The following is a 23416-nucleotide window of genomic DNA, read 5'->3' as shown; positions in this document are numbered from 1 at the left end:
ATTTGGAGGAAATGACAACATTTGGTTTTAAAGTTCCTGTCAAATTTCTCTGTCCCTTCTGTAGATCTGTTTTTGACATTTTTAGTGGAGTTTTTATCAGAACACCTTGATGTCAGTAGGTATCTTCATTTGGTGAGAAACTTTTTAGTAACATTGGTATAAGTAAGCATTGGTATAAGAAAAGGGATGTCGTGTGAGAACTGTCTTGAAGTTTTGCTTGTGGTAAATTAGCTTGGTTTTGCAGTGAGGTCACATTTTATGACAGGAAATCAACATTTCACACAAAAATATCTCAAAATATATTATAGAAATCGATGGCTTGTTAATTTTTTATTGATCCATGTAAAGTAAAGACTCTGAGATGACAATCAGACTGACCTGACACACAGACACTTAGCATTAGCATGTGATGACAATCAAAGTCTGAGGCCATTTCTCAGTTCACAGCGTGCAGACTTGTGACCTGCTGTAGCACAAACGTGGACTCTTGGAATCAGAAGTGGGATTAGTTCTTGAAAGTGGCCTTGCGTCCGATTCACATGTCCCAGATTCGCAAGTGTTCATCTGCTCCAGCAGAGAGAATCTGAGTATTTCCTGTGTTTAATGCCAAATGCAGGACTCGCTGAGAATGACCTAAGAAAAAAGTAACTTTAACATTTAAAAGTCATACAACATGGTTCATACTGAGAGTCATTTGAGGCACCCCCCAGGGCTCTGTCCTTGTGCCTCCACTTTTCTCCCTTTATCCTCCTTCCTCAGGGGAAACATGGACTCTCTATCGTTTTAGCATTTAAAATGATGTCAAAATGTGGTAATCTAGCAGTAGTATCAGTTTCACTCAACGTTCTTATATGAAAGGAAGCGATGGTGGGTTATCCTGCTCATTCTCTGTAAGTTTCACAATTATTTGCAAGCCCAACTGCTATGAGGTTGTAGAAATGTGACACATGTCTCTGTAAATTCAGTTGTTAATATTAATCATCAAGCAGAGCATCTGTTCCAGTGTGGCTGAGTGGGTTCAGCTCTTGCTTTCATGTACTCTAACCTGTGAACTGGGAGGTGAGGTTGAGCGAAGCAAAGTCCCAGGACCAGCAGGCGATATGGTGCTGAGGTAGACCGTGGCCTGTGACCAGACATCTCTCTCTTTTTCAGCCCATCGCAGAGAACAGATCTGCAATCAGACTCGTTAGGAGTGACCCAGTGTATTATTGCCCCTCCTCTGCTGCTCTTCGGCTTTCAATGCACCTGTGAATTTGTGTTGGCGATGGTCTCACGAGTCCCAGAAAGGGCATCCCAGATTCTAAGCTTTCCATCTTGATATCCACCTCCGGTAGCGATCGTGTTTCTCTGCCAGGGACACCAACCCATCGCCTGAACGATGAGGCGACCTTAACACTTGCTGATATACTTGGTTGATTATTCGATAGTGATCAAAAGAAAAATACCAACCTTAACCACACTGGGCTGTTTCATAGCAGTGACTGGCGAGCGCATCCCCGTGCATCCAGTTATGCTACTATCCCATATGGAGAGAAGGCCCTCTATGGAGCCGCTGGCCAACCGGCCACCGTCTGGTGACCACTGAAGGCTGCAGAGCCCCTCCTCCTGGAAAACTGATCCAATTAAAGATGCAGGAGCACGAAAGTCGTGGTGAAAGATACTTCCAAGAGCAGATCCACTGAAAGTGTGGAGACAGTGTGACCTTTAGACATTGCTGAGTGGGTGGTGATGGCAGCTTAGCATATAAAGATCAAGAATGGGACAAGGACATTGTGTGTGTGTGTGTGTGTGTGTGTGTGTGTGTGTGTGTGTGTGTGTGTATTTGTACTTGCTGCATATTGACTACCAAAGTGAGGGCATTTTTTGTGTGTGTTATTTTCCTGCATATGCACAGTCAAAACAAACCTGCTGAGTAAGGGCCATTTCCAGGAAACAGCTCTGACCACTGAGACATGCGGTAGCAAACACCTCATCATGTGCTTGCAGTCAACATCCCACAGCTTCGAAAAAGAAGACCCTGAGTTACCACAAACCAGCAGCTGCCCCCTCCCTCAGAAATATTTCCATTAGCTCTAAAGCGTCATACCTGTATCTCCCCTCGCCTGGTTCCCACACAGAGAGTTCTGCCGTCTTCACTCCAGCAGAGAGAAGAGATAGATTCTTGTCCTGACAGTGGATCTGGTTCCAAAGATCCCACCACAGTGTGTGTTTCTGCGTTCCAAATGTAGACAGAGGAGCCCAGTGCTAAAGCAACCGTATTATGGGAGCTGCAGTCCAGAAGGTTACAGTCTGAAAGAGTAGATGACCTCAAGCTTTGCTAGGTTTAACAAAGGTTTTCTGGAAAATTTTCCTACTCACAGTAGTCGTCGAGCAACATCGGTGCTGCAAATGTCTTGTTTTGGTCCACAACAGTAAATGGCTTCGAATCACTTCTTTTCTCATCACGACCTGCATTAGATGTGTGCAAAATCACATTTACACATCACAGACACATCATTTCTAACTCCAGCTCACCAGTCCCACGGGCATTTGCATGTTCAAGAGCCTCAGGTCTCCACAGCCATCATTTCTGCAATACAAATATTAATCAACATTTAATTTAACGGACAAAAAGTTAGAAATAATGAAACGAAACTGAAAACTAGGAATTGAAACTTCTTGACACAAACCTGGTTTAGGTTATCCTCTGTATGTCTCCTGGTATTTAAATTGTGTGATGTGCTGATATTTGCAAGACAGGACGTTGACTCCCCTCCAGCAATTACTGAAATCATCATAAAATGACGCATTAAATATTAGTCTGACAACATGCTGGGGTAGATATGGTCCACACAGTGAGGTGACAGATGTATTTCACCTATAGTTATGCAGTACTTCTCCAATAAAGATGACATTGTGACTGCATCTTCAGAACCCCTGGCATTCTGTTAATATTTCAGGTGTTTTCATGTGTTTTTGATCTGTAGATTTACCTGGGGAGTTTATCCATGAAACTCCCTGTTCACGAGGTCCAGGTGGGGAATCCAACTCCAGCCTCTGGCGAACGGCGTCAAACTCAAAGGCTGCTTCGCGGCGCCCCCTAGAGGTCAAAGGCGTACTTGCAGCATGACCGTCGATGTTCCTCCTCTGAATGATTCGCCTCTTGAATCGTTTGTATGATTCTTGTCGTCCCCAAGGGGTCGATACGTTCTATTAAAAACAAAATTATTACATTGAGTCATTTGCAAAGCATAAATCGTCGCCACACGTGCCACTATCCAAGCTAACATTACAAATTACAAAACATCCGGATTGGCTTTTCAAAGCAAGGCTCCCTCAACGCTTCTACATTGTACGCCGGATATTTAAACGAGAATCAATAGTCTATAGGTGCAGAAATTATATTATTGTGAACTAAAACCGAAAATTAAAGATTTTATTATAAGTTTAAAAATCGTAGCCACACTTCGTAATCTTTTATTTTGAAGGGTCAGATATCCAACTTCCGTTTTCTCCTATTACGTCAAAGGAAACTTTACGTGGTTCCTTCCATCAGTCCTGAGACTTTCGACGGGACGCAGCTTCGGTTCGTTCTTCCCCCTCCAACATGGAGGCCTTAGGGGGCTACCCTACCAGGTCCTCCAACCCCAAAGCCAAGAAACTGACCGTCCTGTTGAGTATGACAGTCGGTGTGGGGTGCCTGTTCCTCCTTCAGACGCAGCTGCTGAAGCCGAGGCGACCGTCGGACTTTTATTCCTTCGAGGTGAAGGACGCGAAGGGGAGGACGGTCTCTCTGGAGAAGTACCGAGGAAAAGTAGGTCCACATCATCACCAATTGTCAGCCCAGCATGACCCAAAGTCCGCCTCGGCTTTAGCCAAGTCAGCTTTCCTGGATGGACTCACGCTTGAAGACGCGAAGAACGCCTCCACGGTGCTGTGGCTGTAGTTTTACCCGCTTTTCTCTCCTTCTTCCAGGCGTCTTTAGTTGTAAACGTGGCGAGTTACAGCGAGCAGACGGAGGGCAACTATCGGTATCTGCAGGAGCTGCACCGGGAGCTGGGCACCTCTCACTTCAACGTCCTGGCCTTTCCTTGCGGTCAGTTCGGGGACACGGAGCCCGGGACCAGCCGGGACAGCGAGGCTTTCGCCAAGGCCACCTACGGCGTTACGTTCCCCTTCTTCAACAGGATCAAAATAATGGGCTCCGAGGCTGATGGTTTCCTCTCCTCTCCTCTCCTCTCCTTTCCTCTCCTCATCAAGCAGACTAGTTATGCTGATTCTTGTGTAGTTTTTCTGCTCCCCCCCCCCCCCCCCCTCTATTTATTTACAGGTATCGCCGCCTTCGGATCCGCATGATGACCTCCGGCCCCGCTGAAGTGATTGTATATCATATTTTTGTGTGTGTTTCTGTGCTCTGTGCCTCTCCTCTCCTCTCCCTCTCCTCTCCTCTCCCTTCCTCTCCTCTTTCCCCTCCTCCTCCTCTCCTTCTCCTCTCCTCTACCCCCCTCCCCTTCACTCTACTTCTCCTCTCCTCTCCTCTCTTCTCTCTCCTCTCCTCTCCTCTCCTCTCCTCTCCTCCCTCTCCTCTACCCCTCTCCCCTCCTCTCCTCTCCTCTCCTCTCCTCTCCTCTCCTCCCTCCCTATTCCTCTCCTCTACCTGTCCTCCCCCTTCTCCCCTCTCTTTACCCAGCCCCCCATCAGCAGGAGGGTCCCCCTACATGAGCCTGGTCCTGCTCAAGGTTTCTTCCTGTTAAAGGGGAGTTTTTCCTTGCCACTGTTGCTTGTTGTCTGGGGTCAGGCCCTGGGATTCTGGAAAGCGCCTTGAAACAATTTTGATTGTATAAGACGCTATATAAATAAAGATTGATTTGATTTGATTTGACCATGGTTAAAAACCTTGTATAAGAACCCACAACCCTGAGATCAGGGGCAGAAAAGTCAAACCGTAAAGACATAAAGGTAAAACTGTCCACATTTTATAATTTAACGTTCTCCTGAGTAACACGTTAACCAACAAAATCACAACTCGATGGCTCTTAATTTGAAAAGCAAGAACCTGTCAGGGTCTACTGAAACAGCTGAGCCACGTTTCTGTTGAGCTGAGTCATGTTTCTACAGTCTCTTTCGGTTCGTGCACACAGAGCTGCGAGTCAGTTCCAGACAAGTTTCTCTTCAGACAGTCTGAACTCTGGTGTGGATCAAACAACCCAACTGGCTTACAAGGGAACCCTGGTGCAGTTACTCGCAGTCGGAGTACAAATAAACAATTCAGTGAACCAACGAGGGGAAGAGGACAAAAGGGAGGCAGTGAACAAGGGAGAAGAAATGACAAAACACAAACGTGTGAATATGAATAAAGAGACAAGAGAGGTAGGAAAATTTGGAAAATGTCTCATGGGCTAGTGGGGAGGTGAAGGCCTGTGTTACTATAAGGCCAAAGGAACATTGTTTGTTTTTGTGCTACACAAACCTGCTGGAGGGGCTGGAGTTGCCTTTTTGGTTCTGGCCCATTGATGTACCAGGTTTTCTTCTTCCTCCTGGTTTTTAATCTTCCTGGACAATATGTGTTTTCGAGCAATACTGCCCCAAATGAGCAGCTGTTGTATCTACCTGTCGCTGTCCTGGTGGTTCATTCCACTTTCAAACCTGCAGTAAGTGAAGCAAAGCAAACAAAGGTCTCAAATCTTTCAACATGCTCTGCCCAATCAAACCGAATCTCCAGAACTGTCCTGGTGGAAAAGAGGATATAGGAGTCTATCCCAGCACTCGCCGCCCTCTTCTGACTGCTAGAATATCCAGGAAACTTTGAAGAGTCGTGTTTCCAATTGGGTCTCGTAGCTGACATGACTGAAAAGCTCTGAAAGAGCTCAGAAGAACTGAACTGATCTGTGGTGTATTCTGAAAAGCTACATCTGATTGTTGCCGCAACTTTCTCATTCAAAAAAATGCCCCCTCTCAGGCCCCTGACATAAAGGGTTTCGTTTAAATGACCTGAATTTTTAAAAAGTAGGAAAAAAAAGATTCAGTCTGAAGGGTTGTCTAACTAGAACTGTTTCTGAGCTTGGCTTTGTGGTGAGATCTCAGTTTACCAAAGGAAGTCTAGAGTTGGTACAAAAATGTCACTCTGGAGAAACTGATCGTTTTTTTTATTGAACCATGCAGAAGAAAGCCAAACTGAGAAGGACCTAAAAACGCTATAAGATTTCAATTTTAACATTCACTAAACTATGTAGAAAAAATACTATGAAAGATTAATCGCCATTTTAGAGTCAGCTTCAGACGCGTAAAGAGAAAGCCTTTTAAAAAATCCACTCAATGTCACAGTTGAAGCTCTGTGAACGGGTCGGTGGAGACGAGGAGCTCATTCCTGCATTTCAGATGTTCTGATGATCTTCTTGATCCAGCGCAGATGCTCTTCAGTAATGTAGGCGTACACTCCGGGGACCCTGCCACATCCACGACCGAAGGAGGTGACCCCCACCAGTGCCCCGTTGCACAAGAGCGGCCCTCCTGAGTCGCCCTGAGGTGAACAGACATGCACGTGGTTTCACACAAGCTCAGTGGAGGCAGTTATGGCAGGTCGCTCACCTGCTGCACAAACCCTACCTGACAGGCGTCCTTGTTCTCTGACCCTGCACATATCATTGCCTTGGTGATCACGGGGCTGTAGTATTTGGAGCACTTCTTCTGTCCACCACTGTCACGTTGACAGACATCAGGACATCGGAGATTTCCTTGACAGCCTCGTTTGTCTGCCCCCATCCAGCAGTCAGACAGCTGCTGCCGGTTTTTGGCTCCCTCTTAGGGCTCTCCAGGGGGAGATACGTCACGTTCTCCGTTTGCTTTGCTTCAGTTTCAAGCTGAAATAAAGACAACAAACAGATCTTTGTGTCGAACTGCTGACGGCTCGTCTTCCTCTAAAATGACCGTCACCTTACCTTCAGCAACATCAGATCATTGATTAAAATTTTCTTTTCAACTTTATAAGCCGGATATGGAATGCTGTGTGTAACCCTAAACACCTGCCAGGACTCCTTTTGTTTGATGGAATGCACCCCCAGTGCTACGGTCGTCATTCTGTAAGTGCAGAGAGGCAACGTTGGAATGTACGCACCTGCCCTTTTGTAGAGACAATGTGTGATCACGGATGTGTGATATAGTTCCTACTTTTCACAGTGGGCAGCTGTAAGGACCCATTTTGGATTGATCAGTGTTCCTCCACAGACGTGTGTGGCGTTTCTCATCAGAGCCATGTAGGGCATGGAATGGGGCTTCACTTCTTTACCACCAATAATCTCAGAGCCATGGCCTAAAGAGGAGGGAGGAGGTAAACTTTTACTTATCTTGCATCAAAGAACTCGACAAGGGGTCAGAAATGGACTCTGCTGGTTACAGCTGAATCTCAGCATTAATTAAAAAAAAGACTCACCTGGCTGGACAACCAAAAGGACGGCGCAGGAGATGAGGACAAAACCCTCCGGGGAGAACATCTCTTCTGATCTCTCTTTGATGTGAGACACTGAAACCCACACTGATGCACACACTTGCTTTTATGTGCCCTGCTCAAAAGGGTGTGGTTTCTGTGCAGAACATACACAGCTGAGGAAACATGCGCTCAAGTCGTAACCAGCGGGGGTCCAGATGCTGCGGGCCCCTTTACCCGAAGACAATGTCACCATCTTTTTCAATACGTGACTGGGCCCGGCGTGGAACAGCCGCCACAGTACTTTGACATGTACCGAAAATAAGACCATGGTTAAAAACCTTGTATAAGAACCCACAACCCTGAGATCAGGGGCAGAAAAGTCAAACCGTAAAGACATAAAAAAAAAGATAAAACTGTTCACATTTTATAATTTAACGTTCTCCTGAGTAACACGTTAACAACAAAATCACAACTCGATGGTGCTTAATTTGAAAAGCAAGAACCTGTCAGGGTCTACTGAAACAGCTGAGCCGCGTTTCTGTTGAGCTGAGTCAGGCCAAAGGTCAAAGGAACATTGTTTGTTTTTGTGCTACACAAACCTGCTGGAGGGGCTGGAGTTGCCTTTTGGTTCTGGCCCATTGATGTACCAGGTTTTCTTCTTCCTCCTGGTTTTTAATCTTCCTGGACAATATGTGTTTTCGAGCAATACTGCCCCAAATGAGCAGCTGTTGTATCTACCTGACGTTGTCCTGGTGGTTCATTCCACTTTCAAACCTGCAGTAAGTGAAGCAAAGCAAACAAAGGTCTCAAATCTTTCAACATGCTCTGCCCAATCAAACCGAATCTCCAGAACTGTTCTGGTGGAAAAGAGGATATAGGAGTCTATCCCAGCACTCGCCGCCCTCTTCTGACTGCTAGAATATCCAGGAAACTTTGAAGAGTCGCGTTTCCAATTGGGTCTTGTAGCCGACATGACTGAAAAGCTCTGAAAGAGCTCAGAAGAACTGAACTGATCTGTGGTGTATTCTGAAAAGCTACATCTGATTGTTGCCATAACTTTCTCATTCAAAAAAATGCCCCCTCTCAGGCCCCTGACATAAAGGGTTTCGTTTAAATGACCTGAATTTTTAAAAAGTAGAAAAAAAAAGATAAAGGAAGCTCATATTTCGTCATCAGTCTGAAGGGTTGTCTTCCTAGAACCGTTTTGAGCTTGGCTTTGTGGTGAGATCTCAGTTTAGCAAAGGAAGTCTAGAGTCGGTACAAAAATGTCACTCTGGAGAAACTGACCGTTTTTTTTATTGAACCATGCAGAAGAAAGCCAAACTGAGAAGGACCTAAAAACGCTATAAGATTTCAATTTTAACATTCACTAAACTATGTAGAAAAAATACTGTGAAAGATTAATCACCATTTTAGAGTCAGCTTCAGACGCGTAAAGAGAAAGCCTTTTAAAAAATCCACTCAATGTCACAGTTGAAGCTCTGTGAACGGGTCGGTGGAGACGAGGAGCTCATTCCTGCATTTCAGATGTTCTGATGGTGTTCTTGATCCAGCGCAGATGCTCTTCAGTAATGTAGGCGTACACTCCGGGGGCCCTGCCACATCCACGACCGAAGGAGGTGACCCCCACCAGTGCCCCGTTGCACAAGAGCGGCCCTCCTGAGTCGCCCTGAGGTGAACAGACATGCACGTGGTTTCACACAAGCTCAGCGGAGGCAGTTATGGCAGGTCGCTCACCTGCTGCACAAACCCTACCTGACAGGCGTCCTTGTTCTCTGACCCTGCACATATCATTGCCTTGGTGATCACAGGCTTGGGGCTGTAGTATTTGGAGCACTTCTTTCTGTCCACCACTGTCACGTTGACAGACATCAGGACATCGGAGATTTCCTTGACAGCCTCGTTTGTCTGCCCCCATCCAGCAGTCAGACAGCTGCTGCCGGTTTTTGGCTCCCTCTTAGGGCTCTCCAGGGGGAGATATTTCACGTTCTTCGTTTGCTTTGCTTCAGTTTCAAGCTGAAATAAAGACAACAAACAGATCTTTGTGTCGAACTGCTGACGGCTCGTCTTCCTCTAAAATGACCGTCACCTTACCTTCAGCAACATCAGATCATTGATTAAAATTTTCTTTTCAACTTTATAAGCCGGATATGGAATGCTGTGTGTAACCCTAAACACCTGCCAGGACTGCTTTTGTCTGATGGAATGCACCCCCAGTGCTACGGTCGTCATTCTGTAAGTGCAGAGAGGAACGTTGGAATGTACGCACCTGCCCTTTTGTAGAGACAATGTGTGATCACGGATGTGTGATATAGTTCCTACTTTTCACAGTGGGCAGCTGTAAGGACCCATTTTGGATTGATCAGTGTTCCCCACAGATGTGTGTGGCATTTCTCATCAGAGCCATGTAGGGCATGAATGGGGCTTCACTTCTTTACCACCAATAATCTCAGAGCCATGGCCTAAAGAGGAGGGAGGAGGTAAACTTTTACTTATCTTGCATCAAAGAACTCGACAAAGGGGTAAGAAATGGACTCTGCTGGTTACAGTTGATCTCAGCATTAATAATAAAAAGACTCACCTGGCTGGACAACCAAAAGGACGGCGCAGGAGATGAGGACAAAACCCTCCGGGGAGAACATCTCTTCTGATCTCTCTTTGATGTGAGACACTGAAACCCACACTGATGCACACACTTGCTTTTATGTGCCCTGCTCAAAAGGGTGTGGTTTCTGTGCGCAACATACACAGCTGAGGGAACATGCGCTCAAGTCGTAACCAGCGGGGGTCCAGATGCTGCGGGCCCCTTTACCCGAAGACAATGTCACCATCTTTTTCATATGTGACTGGGCCCGGCGTGGAACAGCCGCCACAGCACTTTGACATGTACCGAAAGTAAGACCATGGTTAAAAACCTTGTATAAGAACCCACAACCCTGAGATCAGGTGCAGAAAAGTCAAACCGTAAAGACATAAAACATAAAACTGTCCACATTTTATAATTTAACGTTCTCCTGAGTAACACGTTAACCAACAAAATCACAACTCGATGGCTCTTAATTTGAAAAGCAAGAACCTGTCTGGGTCTACTGAAACAGCTGAGCCACGTTTCTGTTGAGCTGAGTCATGTTTCTACAGTCTCTTTCGGTTCGTGCACAGAGCTGTGAGTCAGTTCCAGACAAGTTCTCTTCAGACTTCGACTTCGTCTGACTCTGGTGTGGATCAAACAACCCAACTGGCTTACAAGGCAACCCTGGTGCAGTTACTCGCAGTCGGAGTACAAATGAACAATTCAGTGAACCAACGAGGGGAAGAGGACAAAAGGGAGGCAGTGAACAAGGGAGAAGAAATGACAAAACACAAACGTGTGAATATGAATAAAGACAAGAAGAGGTAGAAAAATTTGGAAAATATCTCATGGGCTAGTGGGGAGGTGAAGGCCTGTGTTACTATAAGGCCAAAGGAACATTGTTTGTTTTTGTGCTACACAAACCTGCTGGAGGGGCTGGAGTTGCCTTTTTGGTTCTGGCCCATTGATGTACCAGGTTTTCTTCTTCCTCCTGGTTTTTAATCTTCCTGGACAATATGTGTTTTCGAGCAATACTGCCCCAAATGAGCAGCTGTTGTATCTACCTGTCGCTGTCCTGGTGGTTCATTCCACTTTCAAACCTGCAGTAAGTGAAGCAAAGCAAACAAAGGTCTCAAATCTTTCAACATGCTCTGCCCAATCAAACCGAATCTCCAGAACTGTCCTGGTGGAAAAGAGGATATAGGAGTTTATCCCAGCACTCGCCGCCCTCTTCTGACTGCTAGAATATCCAAACTTTGATGAGTCGTGTTTCCAATTGGGTCTTGTAGCTGACATGACTGAAAAGCTCTGAAAGAGCTCAGAAGAACTGAACTGATCTGTGGTGTATTCTGAAAAGCTACATCTGATTGTTGCCGCAACTTTCTCATTCAAAAAAATGCCCCCTCTCAGGCCCCTGACATAAAGGGTTTCGTTTAAATGACCTGAATTTTTAAAAAGGAAAAAAAAATAAGGAAGCTCATATTTCATCATCAGTCTGAAGGGTTGTCTTCCTAGAACTGTTTTGAGCTTGGCTTTGTGGTGAGATCTCAGTTTACCAAAGGAAGTCTAGAGTTGGTACAAAAATGTCACTCTGGAGAAACTGATCGGTTTTTTTATTGAACCATGCAGAAGAAAGCCAAACTGAGAAGGACCTAAAAACGCTATAAGATTTCAATTTTAACATTCACTAAACTATGTAGAAAAAATACTGTGAAAGATTAATTGCCATTTTAGAGTCAGCTTCAGACGCGTAAAGAGAAAGCCTTTTAAAAAATCCACTCAATGTCACAGTTGAAGCTCTGTGAACGGGTCGGTGGAGACGAGGAGCTCATTCCTGCATTTCAGATGTTCTGATGATCTTCTTGATCCAGCGCAGATGCTCTTCAGTAATGTAGGCGTACACTCCGGGGACCCTGCCACATCCACGACCGAAGGAGGTGACCCCCACCAGTGCCCCGTTGCACAAGAGCGGCCCTCCTGAGTCGCCCTGAGGTGAACAGACATGCACGTGGTTTCACACAAGCACAGCGGAGGCAGTTATGGCAGGTCGCTCACCTGCTGCACAAACCCTACCTGACAGGCGTCCTTGTTCTCTGACCCTGCACATATCATTGCCTTGGTGATCACAGGCTTGGGGCTGTAGTATTTGGAGCACTTCTTTCTGTCCACCACTGTCACGTTGACAGACATCAGGACATTGGACATTTTCTTGACAGCCTCGTTTGTCTGCCCCCATCCAGCAGTCAGACAGCTGCTGCCGTTTTTGGCTCCCTCTTAGGGCTCCCCAGGTGGAGATACGTCACGTTCTTTGTTTGCTTTGCTGCAGTTTCAAGCTGAAATAAAGACAACAAACAGATCTTTGTGTCGAACTGCTGACGGCTCGTCTTCCTCTAAAATGACCGTCACCTTACCTTCAGCAACATCAGATCATTGATTAAAATTTTCTTTTCAACTTTATAAGCCGGATATGGAATGCTGTGTGTAACCCTAAACACCTGCCAGGACTCCTTTTGCTTTTGTCTGATGGAATGCACCCCCAGTGCTACGGTCGTCATTCTGTAAGTGCAGAGAGGCAACGTTGGAATGTACCCACCTGCCCTTTTGTAGAGACAATGTGTGATCACGGATGTGTGATATAGTTCCTACTTTTCACAGTGGGCAGCTGTAAGGACCCATTTTGGATTGATCAGTGTTCCTCCACAGACGTGTGTGGCGTTTCTCACCAGAGCCATGTAGGGCAGCGAATGGGGCTTCACTTCTTTACCACCAATAATCTCAGAGCCATGGCCTAAAGAGGAGGGAGGAGCTAAACTTTTACTTATCTTGCATCAAAGAACTCGACAAAGGGGTCCGAAATGGACTCTGCTGGTTACAGTTGATTCTCAGCATTAATAAAAAGACTCACCTGGCTGGACAACCAAAAGGACGGCGCAGGAGATGAGGACAAAACCCTCTGGGGAGAACATCTCTTCTGATCTCTTTTTCATGTGAGACACTGAAACCCACCCTGATCAAAAGGATGTGGTTCTGTGCATCAGGGGATTTAAGAGTCAGAAGGAAAATGCACTCAAGACGTCACCACCGTCACAAATCTTAACCACGTAGTCTTGTGCAACTGTGGTTAAAAAAGTGGGATGGAAGTGTGAAATTGCAGTAGTCATGCCAGCAGCTACTGGGATGAGAGTCATTCGTGAACATGGGCAGGTAACCAGCTAATTGTAGATCAATCACCACTAGTCTTTGTTAAAATCTTTAACACTTATGTTAATGGGCACAATATGTATGAGATCACACCTTGAAAATAATGCGGTGACACAATGTTCATGCTTTTACCTTCAAAACGATTACCTGATTCCTCTGAAAATGTCATAGGAGAATCCAGACAGACATTCACTTGTTATAAACAATTCCCAAAACAGGCCCGTCCTGTTCTGACTCGTCGAGTCTCCGGGCAACTTTGAAGAGTCCTGTATTTCCAACAGGGTCACCTTTAAGCCGACATGAGCGAAAAGCTCCTAAAGAGCTCAGCAAATTCTCGACTCTTGAAATGCTGCACGTTGCAACAACATTGTGTGAAACCTCAGACCCCCGAAACAAGGGCCCTCTGCTCACATGTGAGCTTCAACTTAAAGGTCTTTACTTGCAAGAACAGTCACAACAGCAACAAAATAAATCTGCTAGTCATCTGAAACACTGAACTTGCACACAGAAAGATACAATTTAGGTAGTTTGGATTTCAATTCGGTTAACTTGTGCGAGTACATTTGGAGGAAATGACAACATTTGGTTTTAAAGTTCCTGTCAAATTTCTCTGTCCCTTCTGTAGATCTGTTTTTGACATTTTTAGTGGAGTTTTTATCAGAACAACTTGATGTCAGTAAGTATCTTCATTTGGTGAGAAACTTTTTAGTAACATTGGTATAAGTAAAGGGATGTGTGTGAGAACTGTCTTGAAGTTTTGCTTGTGGTAAATTAGCTTGATTTTGCAATGAGGTCACATTTTATGACAGGAAATCAACATTTCACACAAAAATATCTCAAAATATATTATAGAAATCGATGGCTTGGTAATTTTTTATTGATCCATGTAAAATAAAGACTCTGAGATGACAATCTGACTGACCTGACACACAGACACTTAGCATTAGCATGTGATGACAATCAAAGTCTGAGGCCATTTCTCAGTTCACAGTGTGCAGACTTGTGACCTGCTGTAGCACAAACGTGGACTCTTGGAATCAGAAGTGGGATTAGTTCTTGAAAGTGGGCCTTGCGTCCGATTCACATGTCCCAGATTCGCAAGTGTTTGTCTGCTCCAGCAGAGAGAATCTGAGTATTTCCTGTGTTTAATGCCAAATGCAGGACTCGCTGAGAATGACCTAAGAAAAAAGTAACTTTAACATTTAAAAGTCATACAACATGGTTCATACTGAGAGTCATTTGAGGCACCCCCCAGGGCTCTGTCCTTGTGCCTCCACTTTTCTCCCTTTATCCTCCTTCCTCAGGGGAAACATGGACTCTCTATCGTTTTAGCATTTAAAATGATGTCAAAATGTGGTAATCTAGCAGTAGTATCAGTTTCACTCAACGTTCTTATATGAAAGGAAGCGATGGTGGGTTATCCTGCTCATTCTCTGTAAGTTTCACAATTATTTGCAAGCCCAACTGCTATGAGGTTGTAGAAATGTGACACACGTCTCTGTAAATTCAGTTGTTAATATTAATCATCAAGCAGAGCATCTGTTCCAGTGTGGCTGAGTGGGTTCAGCTCTTGCTTTCATGTACTCTAACCTGTGAACTGGGAGGTGAGGTTGAGCGAAGCAAAGTCCCAGGACCAGCAGGCGATATGGTGCTGAGGTAGACCGTGGCCTGTGACCAGACATCTCCTCTTTTCAGCCCATCGCAGAGAACAGATCTGCAATCAGACTCGTTAGGAGTGACCCAGTGTATTATTGCCCCTCTGCTGCCCTTCTGCTTTCAATGCACCTGTGAATTTGTGTTGGCGATGGTCTCACAAGTCCCAGAAAGGGCATCCCAGATTCTAAGCTTTCCATCTTGATATCCACCTCCGGTAGCGATCGTGTTTCTCTGCCAGGGACACCAACCCATCGCCTGAACGATGAGGCGACCTTAACACTTGCTGATATACTTGGTTGATTATTCGATAGTGATCAAAAGAAAAATACCAACCTTAACCACACTGGGCTGTTTCATAGCAGTGACTGGCGAGCGCATCCCCGTGCATCCAGTTATGCTACTATCCCATATGGAGAGAAGGCCCTCTATGGAGCCGCTGGCCAACCGGCCACCGTCTGGTGACCACTGAAGGCTGCAGAGCCCCTCCTCCTGGAAAACTGATCCAATTAAAGATGCAGGAGCACGAAAGTCGTGGTGAAAGATACTTCCAAGAGCAGATCCACTGAAAGTGTGGAGACAGTGTGACCTTTAGACATTGCTGAGTGGGTGGTGATGGCAGCTTAGCATATAAAGATCAAGAATGGGACAAGGACATTGTGTGTGTGTGTGTGTGTGTGTGTGTGTGTGTGTGTGTGTATTTGTACTTGCTGCATATTGACTACCAAAGTGAGGGCATTTTTTTGTGTGTGTTATTTTCCTGCATATGCACAGTCAAAACAAACCTGCTGAGTAAGGGCCATTTCCAGGAAACAGCTCTGACCACTGAGACATGCGCTAGCAAACACCTCGTCATGTGCGCTTGCAGTCAACATCCCACAGCTTCAAAAAAAAAGACCCCGAGTTTCCACAAACCAGCAGCTGCCCCCTCCCCCAAAAATATTTCCGTTAGCTCTAAAGCTTCATACCTGTATCTCCCCTCGCCTGGTTCCCACACAGAGAGTTCTGCCGTCTTCACTCCAGCAGAGAGAAGAGATAGATTCTTGTCCTGACAGTGGATCTGGTTCCAAAGATCCCACCACAGTGTGTGTTTCTGCGTTCCAAATGTAGACAGAGGAGCCCAGTGCTAAAGCAACCGTATTATGGGAGCTGCAGTCCAGAAGGTTACAGTCTGAAAGAGTAGATGACCTCAAGTTTTGCTAGGTTTAACAAAGGTTTTCTGGAAATTTTCCTACTCACAGTAGTCGTCGAGCAACATCGGTGCTGCAAATGTCTTGTTTTGGTCCACAACAGTAAATGGCTTCGAATCACTTCTTTTCTCATCACGACCTGCATTAGATGTGTGCAAAATCACATTTACACATCACAGACACATCATTTCTAACTCCATCTCACCAGTCCCACGAGCATTTGCATGTTCAAGAGCCTCAGGTCTCCACAGCCATTTCTGCAATACAAATATTAATCAGCATTTAATTTAACGGACAAAAAGTTAGAAATAATAAAATAAAAATGAAAACTAGGAATTGAAACTTCTTGACACAAACCTGGTTTAGGTTATCCTCTGTATGTCTCCTGGTATTTAAATTTGTTGATGTGCTGATATTTGCAAGACGGACGTTGACTCCCCTCCAGCAATTACTGAAATCATCATAAAATGACGCATTAAATATTAGTCTGACAACATGCTGGGGTAGATATGGTCCACACAGTGAGGTGACAGATGTATTTCACCTATAGTTATGCAGTACATCTCCAATAAAGATGACATTGTGACTGCATCTTCAGAACCCCTGGCATTCTGTTAATATTTTAGTGTTTTTTCATGTGTTTTTGATCTGTAGATTTACCTGGGGAGTTTATCCATGGAACTCCCTGTTCACGAGGTCCAGGTGGGGAATCCAACTCCAGCCTGTGGCGAACGGCGTCAAACTCAAAGGCTGCTTCGCGCGGCGCCCCCGGAGGTCAAAGGCGTACTTGCAGAATGACCGTCGATGTTCCTCCTCTGAATGATTCGCCTCTTGAATCGTTTGTACGATTCTTGTCGTCCCCAAGACGTTCTATTAAAAATAAAATTATTACATTGAGTCATTTGCAAAGCATAAATCGTCGCCACACGTGCCACTATCCAAGCTAACATTACAAATTACAAAACATCCGGATTGGCTTTTCAAAGCAAGGCTCCCTCAACGCTTCTATATTGTACGCCGGATATCTAAGCGAGAATCAATAGTCTGTAGGTGCAGAAATTATGTTATTGTGAACTAAAACCGAAAATTAAGATTTTATTAGGTATAAAAAATCGTAGCCACACTTCGTAATCTTTTATTTTGAAGGGTAAAATATCAAACTTCCGTTTTTTCCTATTACGTCAAAGGAAACTTTACGTGGTTCCTTCCATCAGTCCTGAGACTTTCGACGGGGCGCAGCTTCGGTTCGTTCTTCCCCCTCCAACATGGAGGCCTTAGGGGGCTACCCTACCAGGTCCTCCAACCCCAAAGCCAAGAAACTGACCGTCCTGTTGAGTATGACAGTCGGTGTGGGGTGCCTGTTCCTCCTTCAGACGCAGCTGCTGAAGCCGAGGCGACCGTCGGACTTTTATTCCTTCGAGGTGAAGGACGCGAAGGGGAGGACGGTCTCTCTGGAGAAGTACCGAGAAAAGTAGGTCCACATCATCACCAAATGTCAGCCCAGCATGACCCAAAAGTCCGCCTCGGCTTTAGCCAAGTCAGCTTTCCTGGATGGACTCACGCTTGAAGACGCGAAGAACGCCTCCACGGTGCTGCCGGCTGTAGTTTTACCCGCTTTTCTCCCCCCCCCCTCTATTTATTCACAGGTATCGCCGCCTTCGGAGCTGCATAATGACCTCCAGCCGCTGAAGTGATTGTATATCATATTTTTGTGTGTGTTTCTGTGCTCTGTGCCTCTCCTCTCCTCTCCTCTCCCTCTCCCTCTCCTCCTTTTCCTCTCCCTCTCCTCTCCCTTCCTCTCCTCTTTCCCCTCCTTCTCCTCTCCTCTACCTCCCCTTCACTCTACTTTCTCTCTCCTCTACTCCTCTCCTCTCCTCCCTATTCTATCCTCTCTACTGTCCTCCCCCTTCTCCCCTCTCTTTACCCAGCCCCCCATCAGCAGGACGGTCCCCCTACATGAGCCTGGTCCTGCTCAAGGTTTCTTCCTGTTAAAGGGGAGTTTTTCCTTGCCACTGTTGCTTGTCTGGGGTCAGGCCCTGGGATTCTGGAAAGCGCCTTGAAACAATTTTGATTGTATAAGACGCTATATAAATAAAGATTGATTTGATTTGATTTGATTTGACCATGGTTAAAAACCTTGTATAAGAACCCACAACCCTGAGATCAGGGGCAGAAAAGTCAAACCGTAAAGACATAAAAGGTAAAACTGTCCACATTTTATAATTTAAAGTTCTCCCGAGTAACACGTTAACCAACAAAATCACAACTCGATGGCTCTTAATTTGAAAAGCAAGAACCTGTCAGGGTCTACTGAAACAGCTGAGCCACGTTTCTGTTGAGCTGAGTCATGTTTCTACAGTCTCTTTCGGTTCGTGCACACAGAGCTGTGAGTCAGTTCCAGACAAGTTTCTCTTCAGACAGTCTGAACTCTGGTGTGGATCAAACAACCCAACTGGCTTACAAGGGAACCCTGGTGCAGTTACTCGCAGTCGGAGTACAAATGAACAATTCAGTGAACCAACGAGGGGAAGAGGACAAAAGGGAGGCAGTGAACAAGGGAGAGAATGACAAAACACAAACGTGTGAATATGAATAAAGAGACAAGAAGAGGTAGAAAAATTTGGAAAATGTCTCATGGGCTAGTGGGGAGGTGAAGGCCTGTGTTACTATAAGGCCAAAGGAACATTGTTTGTTTTTGTGCTACATCATCAGTCTGAAGGGTTGTCTTCCTAGAACTGTTCTGAGCTTGGCTTTGTGGTGAGATCTCAGTTTAGCAAAGGAAGTCTAGAGTCGGTACAAAAATGTCACTCTGGAGAAACTGATCGGTTTTTTTATTGAACCATGCAGAAGAAAGCCAAACTGAGAAGGACCTAAAAACGCTATAAGATTTCAGTTTTAACATTCACTAAACTATGTAGAAAAAATACTGTGAAAGATTAATCGCCATTTTAGAGTCAGCTTCAGACGCGTAAAGAGAAAGCCTTTTAAAAAATCCACTCAATGTCACAGTTGAAGCTCTGTGAACGGGTCGGTGGAGACGAGGAGCTCATTCCTGCATTTCAGATGTTCTGATGATCTTCTCGATCCAGCGCAGATGCTCTTCAGTAATGTAGGCGTACACTACGGGGGCCCTGCCACATCCACGACCGAAGGAGGTGACCCCACCAGTGCCTTGTTGCACAAGAGCGGCCCTCCTGAGTCGCCCTGAGGTGAACAGACATGCACGTGGTTTCACACAAGCTCAGTGGAGGCAGTTATGGCAGGTCGCTCACCTGCTGCACAAACCCTACCTTATAGGTGCCCACGTTCTTTGACCCTGCACATATCATTGCCTCGGTGATAGGGCTGAAGTATTTGGAGCACTCCTTTCTGTCCACCACTGTCACGTCGACAGACATCAGGACATCGGAGGGTTTCATGACAGCCACGTTTGTCCGCCCCCATCCAGCAGTCAGACAGCTGGTTCCAGTTGGGCTCCGTCTTAGGGCTCTCCAAGGGGTGACATTTCACGTTCTCCGTTTCCTTTGCTGCAGTTTCAAGCTGAAATAAAGACAACAAACAGATCTTTGTGTCGAACTGCTGACGACTCGTCTTCCTCTAAAATGACCGTCACCTTACCTCCAGCAACATCAGATCATTGTCGAGTGTTTTTATGTTATAAGCCGGATGTGAAATGCTGCGTGTAACCTTAAACTCCTGCCAGGACTCCTTTTGCTTTTGTTTGATGGAATGCACCCCCAGTACTACGATCGTCATGCTGTAAGTGCAGAGAGGCAACGTTGGAATGTACGCACCTGCCCTTTTGTAGAGACAATGTGTGATCACGGATGTGTGATATAGTTCCTACTGTTCACAGTGGGCAGCTGTAAGGACCCATTTTGGATTGATCAGTGTTCCTCCACAGATGTGTGTGGTGTTTTGTCACCAGAGCCATGTAGGGCAGCGAATGGGGCTTCACTTCTTTACCACCAATAATCTCAGAGCCATGGCCTAAAGAGGAGGGAGGAGGTAACTTTTACTTATCTTGCATCAAAGAACTCGACAAAGGGGTCAGAAATGAACTCTGCTGGTTACAGTTGATTCTCAGCTTTAATAAAAAAGACTCACCTGGCTGGACAACCAAAAGGACGGCGCAGGAGATGAGGACAAAACCCTCCGGGGAGAACATCTCTTCTGATCTCTCTTTGATGTGAGACACTGAAACCCACCCTGATGCACACACTTGCTTTTATGTGCCCTGCTCAAAAGGGTGTGGTTCTGTGCGGAACATACACAGCTGAGGGAAACATGCGCTCAAGTCGTCACCACCAGGGGTCCAGATGCTGCGGGCCCCTTTACCCGAAGTCAATGTCACCATCTTTTTCGATACGTGACTGGGCCCGGCGTGGAACAGCCGCCAGAGTACTTTGACATGTACCGAAAATAAGACCATGGTTAAAAACCTTGTATAAGAACCCACAACCCTGAGATCAGGTGCAGAAAAGTCAAACCGTAAAGACATAAAAGGTAAAACTGTCCACATTTTATAATTTAACGTTCTCCTGAGTAACACGTTAACCAACAAAATCACAACTCGATGTCAACTACTTTGACATGTACCGAAAATAAGACCATGGTTAAAAACCTTGTAACCTTGTAAAAGGTAAAACTGTCCACATTTTATAATTTAACGTTCTCCTGAGTTCCAGACACGTTTCTCTTCAGTCTGAGCTCTGGTGTGGATCAAACAACCCAACTGGCTTACAAGGGAACCCTGGTGCAGTTACTCGCAGTCGGAGTACAAATGAACAATTCAGTGAACCAACGAGGGGAAGAGGACAAAAGGGAGGCAGTGAACAAGGGAGAAGAAATGACAAAACACAAACATATGAACATGAAGGAAGAGACAAGAAGAGGTAGAAAAATTTGGAAAATGTTTCATGGGCTAGTGGGGAGGTGAAGGCCTGTGTTACTATAAGGCCAAAGGAACATTGTTTGTTTTTGTGCTACATCATCAGTCTGAAGGGTTGTCTTCCTAGAACTGTTCTGAACTTGGCTTTGTGGTGAGATCTCAGTTTAGCAAAGGAAGTCTAGAGTCGGTACAAAAATGTCACTCTGGAGAAAGTGATAGTTTAGTGATAGTGATAGTGATAGTGATAGTGATAGTGATAGTGATAGTGATAGTGATAGAAGGACCTAAAAACGCTTTAAGATTTCAGTTTTAACATTCACTAAACTATGTAGAAAAAATACTGTGAAAGATTAATCACCATTTTAGAGTCGGCTTCAGACGCGTAAAGAGAAATCCTTTTAAAAAATCCACTCAATGTCACAGTTGAAGCTCTGTGAACGGGTCGGTGGAGACGAGGAGCTCATTCCTGCATTTCAGGTGTTCTGATGATCTTCTTGATCCAGCGCAGATGCTGTTTAGTAATGTAGGCGTACACTCCGGGGGCCCTGCCACATCCACGACCGAAGGAGGTGACCCCCACCAGTGCCCCGTTGCACAAGAGCGGCCCTCCTGAGTCGCCCTGAGGTGAACAGACATGCACGTGGTTTCACACAAGCTCAGTGGAGGCAGTTATGGCAGGTCGCTCACCTGCTGCACAAACCCTACCTGACAGGCGTCCTTGTTCTCTGACCCTGCACATATCATTGCCTTGGTGATCACAGGCTTGGAGCTGTAGTATTTGGAGCACTTCTTTCTGTCCACCACTGTCACGTTGACAGACATCAGGACATTGGACATTTTCTTGACAGCCTCGTTTGTCTGCCCCCATCCAGCAGTCAGACAGCTGGTTCCAGTTTTTGGCTCCCTCTTAGGGCTCTCCAGGTGGAGATACGTCACGTTCTTTGTTTGCTTTGCTGCAGTTTCAAGCTGAAATAAAGACAACAAACAGATCTTTGTGTCGAACTGCTGACGGCTCGTCTTCCTCTAAAATGACCGTCACCTTCAGCATCCTCAGATCATTGACCTTTGTTTCTCTGTTATAAGCCGGATATGGAATGCTGTGTGTAACCCTAAACACCTGCCAGGACTCCTTTTTTCTGATGGAATGCACCCCCAGTGCTACGGTCGTCATTCTGTAAGTGCAGAGAGGCAACGTTGGAATGTACGCACCTGCCCTTTTGTAGACAATGTGTGATCCCGGATGTGTGATATAGTTCCTACTTTTCACAGTGGGCAGCTGTAAGGACCCATTTTGGATTGATCAGTGTTCCTCCACAGACGTGTGTGGTGTTTGTCACCAGAGCCATGTAGGGCATCACTTCTTTACCACCGATAATCTCAGAGCCATGGCCTAAAGAGGAGGGAGGAGGTAAAGTTTTACTTATCTTGCATCAAAAAACTTGACAAAGGGGTCAGAAATGAACAATGAAAAAACACAGGTGGACTCTGCTGGTTACAGTTGATTCACAGCATTAATAAAAAAGACTCACCTGGCTGGACAACCAAAAGGACGGCGCAGGAGATGAGGACAAAACCCTCCGGGGAGAACATCTCTTCTGATCTCTCTTTGATGTGAGACACTGAAACCCACCCTGATCGAAAGGATATGGTTCTGTGCATCAGGGGATTTAAGAGTCAGAAGGAAAATGCACTCAAGATGTCACCACCGTCACAAATCTTAACCGCGTAGTCTTGTGCAACTGTGGTTAAAAAAGTGGGATGGAAGTGTGGAATTGCAGTAGTCATGCCAGCAGCTACTGGGATGAGAGTCATTCGTGAACATGGGCAGGTAACCAGCTAATGGTAGATCAATCACCACTCGTCTTTAGTTAAAATCTTGCACTTATGTTAATGGGCACAATATGTATGAGATCACACCTTGAAAATAATGCGGTGACACAATGTTCATGCTTTTACCTTCAAAACGATTACCTGATTCCTCTGAAAATGTCATAGGAGAATCCAGACAGACATTCACTTGTTATAAACAATTCCCAAAACAGGCCCGTCCTGTTCTGACTCGTCGAGTGTCCGGGCAACTTTGAAGAGTCCTGTATTTCCAACAGGGTCACCTTTAAGCCGACATGAGCGAAAAGCTCCTAAAGAGCTCAGCAAATTCTCGACTCTTGAAATGCTGCACGTTGCAACAACATTGTGTGAAACCTCAGACCCCCGAAACAAGGGCCCTCTGCTCACATGTGAGCTTCAACTTAAAGGTCTTTACTTGCAAGAACAGTCACAACAGCAACAAAATAAATCTGCTAGTCATCTGTAACACTGAACCTGCACACAGAATGATACAATTTAGGTAGTTTGGATTTCAATTCAGTTAACTTGTGCGAGTACATTTGGAGGAAATGACAACATTTGGTTTTAAAGTTCCTGTCAAATTTCTCTGTCCCTTCTGTAGATCTGTTTTTGACATTTCTAGTGGAGTTTTTATCAGAACACCTTGATGTCAGTAGGTA

General features: G+C 45.5%; 5 protein-coding genes, 1 long non-coding RNA gene and 2 pseudogenes across 6 annotated transcripts; 2 read left to right on the top strand and 6 right to left on the bottom strand.

Moving 5' to 3' along the window:
• Positions 1–600: 600 nt before the first annotated feature.
• Positions 601–2533, bottom strand: LOC130525950 (cell division cycle protein 20 homolog B-like). The gene is made up of 8 exons (XM_057033266.1): positions 2515–2533; positions 2359–2448; positions 2087–2289; positions 1906–2000; positions 1450–1678; positions 1246–1371; positions 1046–1171; positions 601–633 (listed from the first exon to the last, which is right to left on the bottom strand). Exons 2-8 carry the CDS (start codon positions 2375–2377, stop codon positions 601–603), a joined length of 831 nt encoding a protein of 276 aa, XP_056889246.1. The 5' UTR covers positions 2378–2448; positions 2515–2533.
• Positions 2534–3524: 991 nt separating this feature from the next.
• LOC130525499 (probable glutathione peroxidase 8) lies at positions 3525–4398 on the top strand. Its single transcript, XM_057032328.1, has 2 exons — positions 3525–3793; positions 3955–4398. The coding sequence occupies exons 1-2, from the start codon at positions 3587–3589 to the stop codon at positions 4333–4335; spliced, it is 588 nt and encodes a 195-aa protein (XP_056888308.1). The 5' UTR covers positions 3525–3586; the 3' UTR covers positions 4336–4398.
• Positions 4399–6108: 1710 nt separating this feature from the next.
• LOC130525498 (granzyme A-like) lies at positions 6109–8179 on the bottom strand (annotated as a pseudogene).
• Positions 8180–8683: 504 nt separating this feature from the next.
• Positions 8684–10500, bottom strand: LOC130525495 (granzyme K-like). The gene is given in 7 exon segments (XM_057032325.1): positions 8684–9074; positions 9161–9421; positions 9500–9638; positions 9728–9779; positions 9782–9820; positions 9823–9867; positions 9987–10500. Coding segments are annotated over 7 exon segments (756 nt in total). The 5' UTR covers positions 10048–10500; the 3' UTR covers positions 8684–8915.
• Positions 10501–11571: 1071 nt separating this feature from the next.
• On the bottom strand, positions 11572–20395 carry LOC130525493 (granzyme K-like). Its single transcript, XM_057032322.1, is given in 6 exon segments — positions 11572–11961; positions 12048–12235; positions 12238–12307; positions 12386–12530; positions 12621–12762; positions 20126–20395. Coding segments are annotated over 6 exon segments (765 nt in total). The 5' UTR covers positions 20187–20395; the 3' UTR covers positions 11572–11802.
• Positions 14035–16710, bottom strand: LOC130525489 (cell division cycle protein 20 homolog B-like; annotated as a pseudogene).
• Positions 20396–20429: 34 nt separating the features above from the next.
• On the top strand, positions 20430–21899 carry LOC130525502 (uncharacterized). The gene is made up of 2 exons (XR_008950507.1): positions 20430–20524; positions 20661–21899. It is a non-coding gene; the product is annotated as an uncharacterized LOC130525502 (long non-coding RNA).
• Positions 21370–22760, bottom strand: LOC130525491 (granzyme K-like). The gene is made up of 5 exons (XM_057032319.1): positions 22439–22760; positions 22170–22299; positions 21949–22081; positions 21615–21875; positions 21370–21528 (listed from the first exon to the last, which is right to left on the bottom strand). The coding sequence occupies exons 1-5, from the start codon at positions 22566–22568 to the stop codon at positions 21370–21372; spliced, it is 813 nt and encodes a 270-aa protein (XP_056888299.1). The 5' UTR covers positions 22569–22760.
• Between the last annotated feature and the right edge of the window lie 656 nt (positions 22761–23416).

This window comes from Takifugu flavidus, chromosome 5 (assembly GCF_003711565.1).
Source record: "Takifugu flavidus isolate HTHZ2018 chromosome 5, ASM371156v2, whole genome shotgun sequence".
Classification (NCBI taxonomy): Eukaryota; Metazoa; Chordata; class Actinopteri; order Tetraodontiformes; family Tetraodontidae; genus Takifugu; species Takifugu flavidus.
The sequence above is the reverse complement of the archived record's forward strand: the minus strand, read 5'-3'. Positions and strand labels throughout refer to the sequence as shown.